Source organism: Euprymna scolopes, chromosome 20, assembly GCF_053919585.1.
Source record: "Euprymna scolopes isolate OS-2025 chromosome 20, ASM5391958v1, whole genome shotgun sequence".
NCBI classification, from domain to species: domain Eukaryota; kingdom Metazoa; phylum Mollusca; class Cephalopoda; order Sepiida; family Sepiolidae; genus Euprymna; species Euprymna scolopes.
This window is the reverse complement of record NC_136501.1, coordinates 37,133,024-37,149,475: the sequence shown is the minus strand read 5'-3', so window position 1 is coordinate 37,149,475 and position 16,452 is coordinate 37,133,024. Positions and strand designations below refer to the sequence as shown.

The window sequence follows — 16,452 nt, the reverse complement described above, 5'->3', positions numbered from 1 at the left end:
TCGTCTATTAAAACAGTTTGCATTAAAACGAATGCTATTTTACATGAATTCCTTACTGTAGAGGAAATATGTAAGTATATGTTTTCGTAATAGGCTAAGAAAAATAGAAATGTAAACATGAGTGGATTATAAACGGGAAACCACTACATATTCTAATGAAGTGTGTATATATATATATATATATATATATATATATATATATATATATATATATATATATGTATATATATATATTAATACAATTAAGTTATTAAAGAGTAAATCTTTAAAGCAAAATTTATCAAGAAAAGAAAAGCTCAATACTACTAGGAGGAGCAAACTATAATATGAAACGAAAATTGAGAAATAAAAGTTATATATAACTTTATTATATCATCAGAACAATAACGAATAGTTAAGGAAAAATAAAACTCTTCAGGACATGATATTTCGAAGCTAAATGCTACTCATCAGAAGAGGAGAAGGGCCAGAATTATACAAAATGCAAATATAGAAAAAACTGGCTTAATGATATTTAGATGTAAAATGAGGATGAATGAATAGGATAAAATAGTAAATAGTAATAGTAACCAAAAGTAGGTTATTTAGCTTCGAAATGCCTTGGCTTAAAGAGTTTTTTTTTTTCTTAATTTTTCCTTAACTTTCCCTTATTGTTCTGATGATATAATAGTTATATAAACTTTCATTTTTCATTTTATATATATATATATATATATATATATATATATATATATATATATATATATATATATATATATATATATATATATATATATATATTATTTGTTTTACATAAGCATTTATATGTCACTATGTGTTCGTAAGCATGTTTCGGTCAGCCAGTTACATGTAACTAGAGACCTCTTCAGGAGATATTGCTTATACAAACAGAGTCTACAAGCAATATCGCATGAAGAGGTCTCTAGTTACTTGTAACTGGCTGACCGAAACATGCTCATAAATGTATAGCTTCATGTAAATGCTTATGTAAAACAAATAAAAAGTATATCTTACTTCGGTATTCAGCACTCTTGCATGAACCTTGTTAAAAAAATCATTGGTTTCTTCACCTCTGGAAAATGTTTACCCGGAATTATATATATATATATATATATATATATATATATATATATATATATATATATATATATATATATATATATATATGAGAGAGAGAGAGAGAGAGAGAGAGAGAGAGAGAGAGAGAGAGAGTAAAAGGAAAGTTAAGGGAGAACAAGGGACCCAGAGAAAATAAAGGAACTTTAATCTGTAGAATTCATTTTTTTAAAGCTTCATCTGTGTTATATCGTCAAATGGAAAATGTATAAAATATAGAATAGATTTATTCTGTTAGATACAATAATAGAAATCCGTGTCGGGTAACAACAATTGGTAATTGTGTTCGCATTCTAACTCGCAGCTTCACCTGACTTCTACCAGTTTCGCGTTAAATATCCGTGAATCATAGTCACGTGTCCGAACCACGTCACAACAACCTGGTTTTATATCTAACAGTTTTGTGTGTGCCTGCTTTTCTATTATTCTATATCCATATGTCTATCTCTTTACCAGAATAGATCTATCTATCTATCTATCTATCTATCTATCTATCTATCTAACTTATTTAATTATACGAATTTGCACGAAACTGAATTTCTCTCAGATACTTTTAAGAATGATGTGCAGAATGCTTACCTATGAAATAACAATAAACAATATTTTTGTTTAAAAAATAATTAAAAACATGCTCATTCATTGTGGTTAACCAGACATTGAAATACCGGCTGTTTCCTACATAGACAATCTATCTATCTATCTATCCATCTATCTATCTATCTATCTATCTATCTATCTATCTCTCTCTATATATATATATGTATATATATATATATATATATATATATATATATATATATATATATATATATATATACACACACAGTGTATCACAAATGTGAGTACACCCCTTACATTTGTTTCAAATATTTAAGTATATCTCTTAAGGGGTTAACATTGAAAAAAGTATTTTTAACCCAATGAAAAGTCTGTCTGCAGTATATATAACAGAGTTAATTTATTTTTCCCTCAGAATAACTCAAAATGTAGCCATTAAAAGCTAAATTACTTCAACAAAAGTGAGTACATATCTAAGAAACTACACCCCTAAAAAGTGAGTACAATCCTAAAAACTATAATGTTTAAATTGAGTACTGCTTTTTTACCTCCAAAATGTCATGTAGCTCGTTAGTGTAACTATGTCATGTGTTTATAGTGAGTAGGTGTATTCAAATTAATGCAGCTCTCATATTCTCTGTTACCAGTCACTGAAAGTTCCAACATGACAAAAAACTCTCTGAGGATCTTAAAAAACGTATTGCTGCACTACATAAAGATGACCAAGGCTACAAGAAGATTGCTAACACCTTGAAACTGAGCTGCAGCATAGTTGCTAAGATCACCTACATTTTAAAAGAGCAGGGTCCACTCAGAGCAGGCCTCGGGTTGGTCGTCCAAAGAAGCTGAGTGCACATGCTGTGCATCACATCCAAATGCTTTCTTTGAAAGATCGGCATAGGAGTACTCTTAGCATTGCTGCAGAGATTAAAGAGGTTGGGGCTCAGCCTGTTAGTGTTCAAACCATATGCCGCACACTATATTAAATTGGTGTGCATGGTTGTCATCCCCAGGAAGAAGCCTCTTCTGAAGGCAATAGGCAAGAAATCCCGCAAACAGTTTGCTGAAGACATGTCAAAAAAGCCCATAGATTACTGGAACCATGTCCTATGGTTTGATGAGACGAAATTTAATTTGCTTGGTTCTGATAGCCTTAAGCATGTGTGGCGGCAACCAGGTAAGGTGTACAAAGATAAGTGTGTCATGCCTACAGTCAAGCATGGTGGTGGGAATGTCATGGTCTGAGGCTGCATGAGTGCTGCAGGTATTGGAGAGTTAATTTCATTGAGGGAAACATGAACTCCAACATGTACTGTCAAATACTGCAGCAGAGATCCCCTCCCTCCAGAAACTAGGTCGCAGATCAGTGTTCCAGCATGACAATGACCCAAAACACACATCCAAGACAACCACTTCTTTACTGAAGAGGTTGAGGGTAAAGGTGATGGACTGGCGAAGCATGTCCTCAGACATGAACCCAATAGAACATCTTTGGGGCATCCGAAAACAGAAGGTGGAGATGCGCAAAATCTCAAATATCCTCCAGCTCCACGACGTCATAATGTGAAGCTTTGGTAAACTCCATGCCCAGGAGAGTAATGGCAGTTTTGCATAATGATTGTAGCCACACAAAATATTGTGAGATGACATGTTGTATATTAATATTAACAACTTTTCATAAGGGGTGTACTCACTTTCGTTGCCAGAGATTTAAATTAATGGCTATATTTTGAGTTATTTAGAGGAGAAAATAAATTAACTCTCTTATAAATGCTGCAGACAGACTGCTTCTCATTGTGTTAAAAAATCATTATTTTAGTGTCGTCCCATGAAGAGATATGCTTTAATATTTGAAAAAAAATGTTAGGAGTCTACTCACTTTTGTGAGACACCGTGTGTGTGTGTGTATATATATATATATATATATATATATATATATATATATATATATATATATATATATATATATATATACTTACTAATATAGAAAAATAAAAAGATTATTATATAATTTACCGAGTTTTCTAAACTAAATATAAATATACTTCTCGTTAGAAATTAAAGAAAAATTATTTATGAAAAATATGAATATTAAATTAATCTGAAATAGATATGTTAATTATTAAAAAGTATAGGGAATAATAAAAATTACAAATAAATAAGAAAGAATATAACTTAATAAATAAACACCATATTCTTGTATTAATTTTATGTTAAATCACACCGCCTTCCGGGATGGGTATTTCATATCTAAATGAGACCAACATACTCCTGAGCATGCTGCATTGGTGTAGCATTGTTTTCTGTCGGCTGAATATATAGTCTGTGTAGTTCTAGAAGTTCACTTTCCCACTTTGGTTTATCACCCGTTGAGGCGCAGTTATTAAGGAATATCGACCAGGATCTCTGAAAGTTTTTGGGGTTAGCCAGAATACTCCTTTGCAAGGACGCTGACTTCAATTCTTACTCTCTGAACAGCATGTCGAATTTTCCCGCCCAAGGAAGGTAATAAATTAAATCAAATAGAATAATCGCCTTTAAGATGTTTTTCACTGTAAAAAGAAATAATGTTTATTTTTTACAGGTATATGTATATATATGTGTGTATATATATGTATGTATATATATGTATGTATATATACATGTATATATATGTATGTATATATATGTACGTATATATATATGTACGTATATATATATGTATATATATCTATGTATATATATGTATATATGTATATGTATGTATATTGTATGTACGTATATATATGTATATATATATGTATATATGTATATGTGTACATATGTATATGTATATATGCTATATATATGTATGTATATATATGTCTGTATGTATATATTGTATTTATTTCCCAACAAAAATCGAACAGTGCATGCCGGACCAACAATCTGACCAACTTAATGAAAAGAAAGACTATCAATTGTAATTCTTTCAATAATAAATAAAATCGAACCAATTATAAAAAATGTATCCATTTAAAAAGAAAGATTTTATTACAATTCATGAATTAATAAATAATTTTCAATGTAAATGTTAAAGCTTTTATTGTTAGCCATTTTACGTTAGAGGAATAAGAACATGCGGAATAATTTAAGAATGTCCCTTGCTGTCAGTCACATTGCAGGTTCCTTAGCAAATAGTACACTCTTCTGTCACTGGGTGGCTCTGGCCGCATCGTAGGCAGATATGGCCCATGGAAGGTCTCCAATCCTGGAGGAGTTCATATCTGTGGAAAGATACGGTCTAGAGACTAAATCGAACAAACAAATAGAACAGAAAGAGAAATGGTTTTCCAAAATTACAGATCAAACTCTTTCTCCCCGCTGTTTATTTAACTACATCGACAAATTGTTATCTATTACAAAATAGTGCGTTAACAAAAAGCTTATTTCTTTAGTTATATATGTGGACTTATGCACATGCAGTCACAAGTATTTCTTCAAGTACATATTTGAAGTAAATGCATGAGATAAATGAAATATTTCCAAATTTAGGTTGTATAGGATGTCTAGGACATTAATTATTTTATAAGCTTTCAACTAACTTAAATTATCTTCCGGGAATATATATTTTTTCTATTACTTTTCAAAGGCGACAATTTTATCGTTCCACTCCGTGTGTGTATATATATTTTATTTGTTTTACATAAGCATTAATATTCGCTCTAGATGTCTCTAGTTACTTGTAACTTGTTGACTGAAACATACTCATGAATGTGTATCGACATATTAATGCTTATGTAAAAGAAATAAAAAGTATACCTCGTTCTACTTCGGTATTGAGCACTCTTGAATTAACCTTGTTAAAAATTCATTAGATGCTCTACCTCTGAAAAATAAAAACTTGAAATTATATATATATATATATATATATATATCGAGGTTAATATATTTCAGAGGTAAAACGACTAATGAAGTAGGATTAACCATTCTTGTATACACATACATATATCTACGTATAAGGTTAACGCTCAAGTTCTGCGGAATTTTGAATTTTGATTTCAAATGATGTATTTTCAAATAATTTTTTGTTACAATATCTTTACTTTATATATCATTTGAAATTTTACGTAAAGTGTATTCAGAAATAGGGCAAACTTTTTAATCGGTTTTTGCCAAAGGGGTTAAAGTTTAAAAGAGTTGACCTTTGCGGTCTCTAGCAAACTATTCAGTCAATTTTAGGTCTAAACATTTTAAATTTTACATAAAGAGTATTCAGACATGCAGCAAGCTTTTTAATCAGTTTTGGGCGAACATTTGGCTGCCAAGAGATCAAAGTTTAAAGAGCTGACCTTTGCAGACTGTAACAAACTCCGCCGCCAATTTTGAGTCTAAAAACACTTGAAATTTCAGATGTTGATCACCTGGACCGGAGTTAAACGTTTTAAAATATATATATATATATATATATATATATATATATATATATATATATATATATATATATATATGCATATACATAAAGCTATGAAGAGTACATAGGGCTCGAGCAAAGCCGGACTGAACTGCTATTATATATATATATATATATATATATATATATATATATATATATATATATAAAATGTTTGTGTCTGTGTGAGTGTGTGTGTGTGTGCGCGCGCGCATGTGTGTGTGCGTACAAAGTTATGAAAATATATTTATGGCAATTAAGTTGCATAAAAGATACATGTTTCATCCCCGTAAGCCATCGTCAAGCTGGAGGCAAAGAGAACAATTTTTTCACACTTACCCTACTCTAACCATAATTGAGTTAGTCTGATTGTAAGACAATCCCGGTAAAAAAAAAAAAGCTAACAATTTATTGAGACAATAAAAATAAAAATAATTAAATAAACTTTAACTTTAGTGAAAAAATTTTTTTTTATTATATTTCGTCGTTAAAATTATTTTTTCATAAAATTTTACATGCGGTGATAGTTTTTTTTTTTACTTTGAATATTGTTTTCTTTTTCCCGTTTAATAGTGTCACCTCATCTTGATTTTGACGCCAGTTGTGTTCATTCAGAATCCGGCTGTGTACGTAAACAGCAGGACGATGTCAACCAAGTCAGAATTAATATGGATCACAAACTATACCAGCACTATATATGTACAAAGTACTCAATTATAATATAGATTATAAGAAAAATATTTATTTTTGTACCTTTTCTCCACGTTAAAAAACGACCCTGGTGTCTAACTCTGTCCCGTGGGGAGGCATAGTAAATATTTACAATATAACAAGCGTCTTTTTTTTTATCCTGCGTTTCATTTCGTGTATTTCATTATTGTATAATAAACCAGTCTAAATAGATAAAGGCGAAAGATTAATTCAATTCAAACACTAACGAAAAAGTTAAAACGGCTTATTTCAAATTAATTCAACTTTACATAATAGAAGCACAATTCGTTTTATATACTTTTAATGTGACTGACCTCGTATACATACGAGGTCAGTCAGTATTAAACTAAAATATATATTAGTCTTGAAAAAATACATTTAATTAATTATCATTTGCTGGTATTTTGTAAATTCAAATGGTTGCTTTGATTTTAATAGAAGAAATAGTTCGGATTAAGTTTGATTTTGTTTTATTTTGTGGACAAAAGGTTTTAGTATTTGTGTCCAACTACAATTTCTCCTGTTTATTTTACAGAGACTGACGTGATTTACAGCACGTTGTGATCTATTTCTAAGCTACAACCAAATCGCCCCACACCATCACCCAGGAAGTTGATATTTCTTTCTTTTATTTCTAATTATTCTTAAAAGTTAAATATATTTGCATGGAAATGACCAAAGTAGTAATGCTTGTCTTTCTATATGAAAAATGCGCAATTATTTTGTTTCGTATTTACAATTTATAAATGAAATGTTTATTATCTAACATTTTTGTTTAAAACAATTTACGTAGTGAACTCTGCGAAACGGTAGTGAATCGGTGGAGTCCACTGGTTTACGTATACTTTTTTTAAATATAATTACAGTAGAATGGTAAACCTATTAATTTAAAAAAAACAACATATCATTAATAATAATATGTAATAGCTTAAAATAATTAATGATCTCTTACTTTAATTCATTAATTTTTTATAATAAAATTCATTAATGATTTCTTTAAATATTCTTCAATGTAAGTGCCATAATAAAATTAACATCGACAAGGTGTTGTTGGCGAGAAATACCTCGATAACATGTAAAAAAAAAATAGTGAAATTCAACATCACGGCTTAAATTGTGCGATATTTTATTCTTGATAAAACATAAATGTAATACAAATGTCTAACAGTACATCATCACATAAAAAGATCAATAAGTGCGCGTGGTGCAATAATAAGAATTACAACAACGGTCGTTCAGAACAAAGTTACCTTTTTGCTTTGGTACAGACCTTCACTATAACATGCATATACAGACACTGCACCTGTAAGGTGTGAAAATGCCACAAACAGATCGAATATATCATCAGAGAAAAAAAATCTGCCAGCCCCTGGCATGCACATGCTCATCCAATGCTAATATTGGCATCACTTCTGAAAATTACTTGTTTTCAGTTCAAACGTGCATGCGCACAAACATACATATGTATATTTAAGAACACGAACGAACACGAACACACACACACACACACACACACACACACACACACACACACACACACACACACACATATATATGTATCTGCATGTATATATATTTATGCATATATATTCATATATGTATGCACATATATATATGCATATACATATGCACCTACTGATCATGGTTTCAAGGACTCTAGCGTCCACTTTCGAATCTCTGTGTAACAAACACTCAGCTGTAGCTATACTGTACGTAGATGAATATTGATCACTGCTCCTTAGTTTAGTTCTCATGTTAAAAAAATATTGGTTAGTTAGCGTAAATAATTAGTATTCGTAATTAGAAAGTGTTTTCGGTAATTATAGTACGATTGTAAACAAAAATCGTAAATGATATAAGCTCCCTTATTGTAAATGCGAATGAAATAGCACATGTTTAAAATACTCAATCTGTCCTCATGTTTGGAATCTCTGTATGAAAAGACTGGCCACATATATTCACACGAAACAGCCGTAAAAACAAATCTTTTTCTCTCTCTCGATATATATATATATATATATATATATATATATTCACTCACCTAATGACTTTTTCATCCCAATGACCAAAGAAAATATTAGTTTACAATCATAATTATTTATTTATTTATTTTTATTCATTTCCTCTTTACGTACTTTTCCCATTCGTTACGAAAATGGCTTTTGCTTAATAGGCTGCTCTTCAGAGTCGATGATTTATTATTACTAAACAACAACAACTCTAGTCTAAAGAAAAACAAAAAGGCGAATAAGGAAAATGAGAATACAGACATTTCAAAACACGAAAAAATTAACTTTAAAGATGATAATCGGAGGAAAATCTGCTTAATCATCTGATATAACTCTAGAAGATTTTCAAGTCGCCGTCTTAGATTTAACAAGATAATCATTTTTCAATTCAAAACACAAAACCGAATATAATTCTAATAGATTTTAAAATACCAGTTAATAAAATATTGTGGAATCTCAAGTTAAGGAACAATGATTATAAACTTTTAGACCTTATCAAATGATTAGATACAAAAATAAAGTTAGTCGCTTTAGCAACTCTCCATATGTTAACTAGATTTTTTTTCTATATAACTATCGAGTAAATTATCCCGACACCAGATAAATATGGCCTAAAGTCAGAAACATAACTTGATTGAGCTTATTATCTGGAACAATTTGGATAATATTAAACCTGGAACTTTTTTCCCCTCGTTGTGCCAAGTTTTAGTTTTAGTCGTTTTAAACAGAGTAATTTCAGATTAAATCTTTCTTTTAATCGTTTATTTTTCTTATTTATGGCACATCTAAATTCCCCCGTAGTGCTCTTTAATTTCGCCAGTAATATTGCTTTGTATGCTATCGATTTCTCCTGACGAGATGATAGCCGAAAGAGCTCTCGAGAAATTTCCGTACATTTTATTTAAATCAATATATATATATATATATATATATATATATATATATATATATATATATATATATATATATATATATGCGTGTGTGTGTATGTGTGTGCGTGTGTATTCCATATATATTAGACTAACAATGGTACCCGGCGTTGCCCGAGTGTGGTGAGGTGTGGGGGTAAATTGAACCAATAATAAAATGGAAAATAAAGAATCAGCGAACGAAATAATCATTTAAATGCTAACCTTTTTTTAAATCGGGAAAAATAAAGAACAAAAATAAAACAGCGAACGTGATGAAAAATAAAGAATGAGCGAACGAAAAAAATGGCATAAATAACCCTGTTTAAATGTTATAAACTTCTTTTAAAAAATCGGAGAAAGAAAAACAATAACCCCCCCCCAAAAAAAATACATCGAAGGTGATGGAAGCATAAAAAATAAAAAAATAAAAATAAAGAATAAATGAACGAAAATGGCATAAATAACCTTGTTTTAATATTAATATTAAAAATCGAAAAAAAAATATCTGACATGGCGCGAACGTGCAATCTTAAGACAATGATGCTGTCACTACAACTACTACTCTACGCTCGTGTCATCGAAATGAGTTCGTTTTTTTTCTATTTAAACTAATTCAAGGAAAAATGTTTTTCGCACATGCGTGTTTGGCTAAATTGTCACGAAGGAACGGTTTTTTTGCTATCCTCTCTCATTGCAAACGTATATTTCTTTAGGAAATAATTAACCGTTTTTTCTAATATTGACATATTATTCGACCGAGACATCGCCCTTTCAGATGGTACTGGTTTCGACTCGGTCCGATGCCGCTGAGAAAAGTTTTAGGCAGACATACATACATACATACATACATACATATATACATTTAATCAGAGAAGTGAGATTTATATAATAGATGAAACATCGGCCAGTTTGTAAAATATAGTAAATGATCAACATTTTTTTCCAGAACATGTGTTTCACTTGTTAATTGGCCTACAATAATATGAAATGCATTCATGAGTATTTGTCTCTTACATCAATTATCATATAGTAAGGAATGTTATATAAAATATATTTAAAAGAAATAATTGATATATTTACTAATAAAAGATCAACAATATTATCTGCCAACAGATAAGGCTATTAGCCAAACAACTGAACAAACAAATAAAAAAATGACAAACCGATAATGAAAGCAATCAACTAACTATACGACCGATCAACTAATAGACTAAGGCATTAACACACTAATAAACATCAGGCAATTAACAAACTAGCCAAACCGACCAAATGACTAGCATGCAAAAAAAACAAAAAAAAAAACAAAAAAAAACGACCAAGTCAGAAACCATCTCATACATTAAACGAATAACCAATGGATCCAAAAACCGTCAATAGGAATAATCAACTAGGTAACATATTAAATAGTAAACCAGCTAAGTTAAATACCAATAAAACAACCGTCAAATAAGACAAGTAATAGACTGAAATAACACTGAGTCATAACCAATTTTTATTTTTAGTGCAGTTATAATGTAATCGAATATCAATTAATTGTGTATTGACATATACCAATCAACTAAACACCTGAATTATAATAAACATGACACCAAAATACGCTTAATTTAATTTACTAATGTACCAACACGCACACACACACACACACACGCACACACACACACGAACACACACACACACACACACACACACACACACACACACACACACACACACACACACACACACACATATATATATATAAAGGATGTAGTAGCCTTCGTGTGTGTGTGTCTGTGTTTACAACTCTTCTACAACCCACACCACTGGACCAATCATGACCAAACCTGGCATAGTGATGATCCCCAACCTAGGGATGGTATACACCATTTTTTAAGGTTAAGGTCAAAGATCAAGGCCATAGCCTATGCATATTTACTCTCCTAGAGCCCACACCACTGGACCGATCATAACAAAAACTGACATGATGATCTCCAAGACAAAACTGACATGATGATTTTTCAAGGTCAAAGGTTAAGGTAGGGATACAGCATACAGCAGAGTCCCGTGCGAAGCACGGGTATCTTTGCTAGTGTTTAGTAATTTAATCAATGTGCACTAAAACATATTAAAGAAAATAAACGAATAACTTCAGTCTATTTTAACCATAGTCCGCCTTTGTTGCACTTAATAAACTAAGAATATTACTTATCGATATTTAATAGATTACCTGTTGTCTTTATTATATTTACACATTTCCTTATGTGCCTATTATCAACTTTTAAGTAATTTTAATCTTAATACATTATTTAAGACACTATTTTTAGATTTATTCTATCGGTGTTTTATCATTTTTCAAATATTTAGAATTAATGAATTTTACTATAGTTATTTAAGCAGGAATTGAACATAGAATATTTAATTAACTCTAAATATATGTGCCGAGTAGGACCTACGATCTATTAAATAAAAAGATGGGTTGATATATATTCTATCGATAATTCTATCAAACAGCTGTAAGTTCAATTTCCGGTGTAGAACCCCAAGAAAAAGTAACTTATAGTATATATCTAAAAGATGTATGGAAAACGTGATGCAATAAGTCGATTCAAATAGATTATTTTAGATAGATATGTTTTATTATAAAGCTATCAGAAAAATATCTCATGTGTAAATATGTTTCTCGACGATAAGAAACTTTGATATATTGTTTTTATTCATTAGCATTTGTTTAATTTCGGCAACTGCCTTATAAAATATTCGGTTAGAAGATAAGTTGTGTTTATTACGGTAGATAAGATGTTTCACTACGGACATTTTATATCTGTAAGAGCATTCGCTTTTAAAATTAACTAGGTTTGATTCCTTGCTTGTAAATTCTTTTTGTCCGGGTAGGTTATAAAATTATAGGTATCAACTTTTATTTCTTGGTCGCGGATAGGGTTTATTAATTGATATTTATTTCGTGTGTGAAATTTAATACATTGATTCATGTTACGTTAGCTAACTTTTCTGTTATCAAGACGATGTCATTTACATACGTGACGTATATGTAATGGTTTAGATGTATTGATCAACAAGAAATAAACGAGAAAGGTCACTATTGTTTAATCAAGCATGTATTAAAGAAAAAATTCTGAATAAATACTTATATAACTAATTATATATATATAATTATTATTATAATAATTATTAAATATATGAATACATATATGCATATAATTATTTACTGTAATAATTATTAAATATATGTAATAATTTACTATAATAAGTATTATATATATAATTATTTACTATAATTATATATATATATATATATATATATATATATATATATATATATATATATATATAAAGATAACAAGACCAATACAATGTTTTAATATGTATATAAATATATATATGTTAATTTATAACACTGAGTAATTTTTATATAACGTTTAAATAAATACGATTTTATGAGTTTTAAACGTAATCCTTATATTTTCATTTTGAAGTTTAAAATTATGTGTGTATATACTTTTTCCCCCACAATCAGACACATACCGCGCACATATTAAACCAGCCATTTTAACTCATAAGATTGCCTGTTGACGGCTGACTTTGTTTATATAGGCTGCCTATTGATATTAAAGGGATGCGTTCGAAATGAATGTTTTTAGAGCACAATTCAACTATGAAACTTAACTTTTGTATTTTAAACCTCAATTGACTGCTATACATAAACATTATTTTATAAAATAAGTAGTAAATTCTCTGCAGTGTAGACTATAAGACTAAGTCACTGCGGTGCACCGCGATAGGTCCCCAACTGGATCCATTTGATTGAAAAATGATCGATTTCACTGATTTGATAAAAAATATGGGAGTGTGAAACATTCATTGATCATTATTCAATACCGGGCAACGTCAGGTGTCTCTGCTATATATATATATATATATATATATATATATATATATATATATATATATATATATATATATATTGTCTTCCCTTAGTGGCGTATTGTTTACTCTAATTCTACATTCAGTTGAAGAGATTTTTTACACAAGTATAAATCTCTTTCTTTAAATGTGTCGTTTGATAAAAACATATACTATTTTGAATTATGATAACTATAGTTATATATCTAATAAAGGAGAATGATAATACTGCCGGGCAATGTATTATTATTATGCAGTAAATATCTTACAACTGCATTTAGTCATTTTACAGGTGTGCTCATTGAGAAGGATAACCTCTACTTTCTGTTTTAAGTTCGCACGTCAACGTTAGCTTTGCAGGAAGGATTTCGTAAAAATACCATTGTCCAGCATCTGGTATTTCTTAGTGTCACCTATCTTGTAGTGACCAAGTTCAACGTTGCTTAAATGCGGTGAATTAACGAAAACCGATGTGCCAACGTGACTATTGACGTATATAAACAAGTTAATGTATATCTTTCAAAGAAAACATTAATCAATACATAATTAAACTGTGCGCAGACGCGTATGTTTTATACTCAACTATCCTGCTGAGCAGAACGTTTATAAATTGGACGAACACTCACCTATTTGTTGCTGATCTGTCGCCGTCCCCTCCATTTGATGTCGGATTGCCATCCAATTTGGCTTTCTGCTTAGCCTCAGATTTAAGTCTGGCCTGTTTTTCTTTCTCGTAGTCAGTTGCAATTTGCAACAAGGTTTTCTTTTTGGTCGGTTTCCCTGACGTAACTGGTTTCGCTTGGCTGTTAGAAGTCGCAGTCGTCGGCGTTATCGAATTTTGAGGTAACGTTGAATTTTTACCTTGTGTAGACACACCGTTTTGGAGTTGTTGTGCTGCCCGAAGTTTTGCTATCGTTAAAAACATTCGCTTCCTGTTTTGGGTTTTATTCTTATCCATTTTCTCTAACACTACAAACACAATGATAGGCAAAGGTTTGTATGCGAAAGATTTGACAAGCAAGGTTTATTTTTTTTAGATCCAAAGTAAAAATATCATTTTTTGTTTTGCTTTACATCATAACTCGCAACTGTGTATGAACAAGTTAACAGAATCCTTTAATGTATCTTTGGTTAAAGCCGAGGGTGAATGAAAGTTAGAAAAAATGCATGTGTTTTGTATGTACAAACATGAGAAAATGGAGTATGAAAATGAACTCGATGTAGTCGGTTCTTCTCGATGACTACGACATAGTGTGATTAAACACAGATGTACCAAATACAGTGTCAACATAGTTATTGCAATCTTCTTTATCGGACACGGCAACAGCTTGTCTATTCGTGCAACTTTAGGTAATTACATACACACCCGCTCGGGCACAAGTACTCATAAGCTGAAAAAAATTAGCTATATATCTAGGCTGGGACATACAATCTGTCACCATATTCAAATAGTGTGTTGTTCATATATATATATATATATATATATATATATATTTGATAATTATAATAATATTTAATACATATATATATTTGATAATTATAATAATATTTAATACATATATATATTTGATAATTATGATAATATTAAATATATATATTTAATAATTCTAGTAATATTTAATATATATATATTTAATAATTAATATTTTAGACACACACACACACACACACATATATATATATATATATATATATATATATATATATATATATATATATATATATATATATATGCGTTCTGTAAAAATTTGCGACTTAATGCATATATTAGCGTTCAAGGGAACAAAATCTCTATCATTTCGTAAGTGAATTTGAATGCACCACTAATAAAAAAAACACTAATATATATATATATATATTATATATATATATATATATAATCTAATAATTGTTGAAGAAATTTCCACCTGGCTAAGTATTTCGAAAATAACTTTTCATTACCAGTACAACCCCTCCAACCTTAACACTATCTTCTTTTCTGTTACATCACAATTTGAATCTTATTCACTCTTATATGAAAAGCATATATATTAATATTGACTGCATTACTTTACCATTCTTTTTTGATAAAGTTCACACGTGAATGAAATAACAAATGTCTATTTCTGAAAATCCTTTTGTGCTAATTAATGTATATGTTTCTTATATCAATCGCATATATCTTATTCCTATCGCATACAAATATACACGCATAATTTTTACAGCTAATACAAGTATATACACACATCCTTAGTATGTCACTATTTCATCATTTATCCAGAGTAAAATGTGTGATCAGAAACAGTCTAAAACCTGTTTGAGTCAGAAATTAAAGTAGCAATATATACATTCAGAATTAATAATATCCTTGTTTACCGTCATTTTCGAAATTCTATTGTTGAATTACTTCTGATTTCCAATGATATTATTACATATGTTTTTTAATTTGTAAAGAATGCATTTAAAAATTGTTTAAACATTTAAATAATCATTTTTATTAGTAGTTTTAAATTTTTAAATAATTAAATCGGTGCAATTCTTTAAAACCATTTGCCATTTTACAACTGTCTGTAAGAAATACAGCGTCAACAAATTATTACAGAATAAAAACACCAACGATTAAACGATTTTTTTTTTTACCTGACCTCACATTGCAAATTTTATTTTAAACTTTTCTTTCAGGGCAAATATTGTAAATATGACTATATTTGGAATTATTTCCGACCAGCGATATATCTCCACATGGGCCGCACTGGGTGAATACCACTTGTACATTAGAAAATACATAATAAAAACTAGGTCATGAGTCAATACCCGTTATTATAAATACTATGCACATTTGTCGAAACCATCCCTT

General features: G+C 29.8%; 2 protein-coding genes across 2 annotated transcripts in view; both read right to left on the bottom strand.

Moving 5' to 3' along the window:
- LOC145241391 (voltage-dependent calcium channel type A subunit alpha-1-like) overlaps positions 1–16,452 on the bottom strand; it is a 1,447,749-nt gene that overhangs the window by 676,777 nt on the left and 754,520 nt on the right. The window lies entirely within an intron of this gene.
- LOC145241392 (uncharacterized) lies at positions 4,664–14,883 on the bottom strand. The gene is made up of 2 exons (XM_080104316.1): positions 14,243–14,883; positions 4,664–4,919 (listed from the first exon to the last, which is right to left on the bottom strand). The coding sequence occupies exons 1-2, from the start codon at positions 14,572–14,574 to the stop codon at positions 4,823–4,825; spliced, it is 429 nt and encodes a 142-aa protein (XP_079960442.1). The 5' UTR covers positions 14,575–14,883; the 3' UTR covers positions 4,664–4,822.

Excerpts from the sequence above, each read along its gene's own strand:
- LOC145241392 (XM_080104316.1), bottom strand. The coding sequence starts at position 14,574 with ATGGATAAGAATAAAACCCAAAACAGGAAGCGAATGTTTTTAACGATA. Across the intron at positions 4,920-14,242 it reads GACAGATCAGCAACAAATAG|ATATGAACTCCTCCAGGATT; the intron begins GTGAGTGTTCGT and ends ATCTTTCCACAG.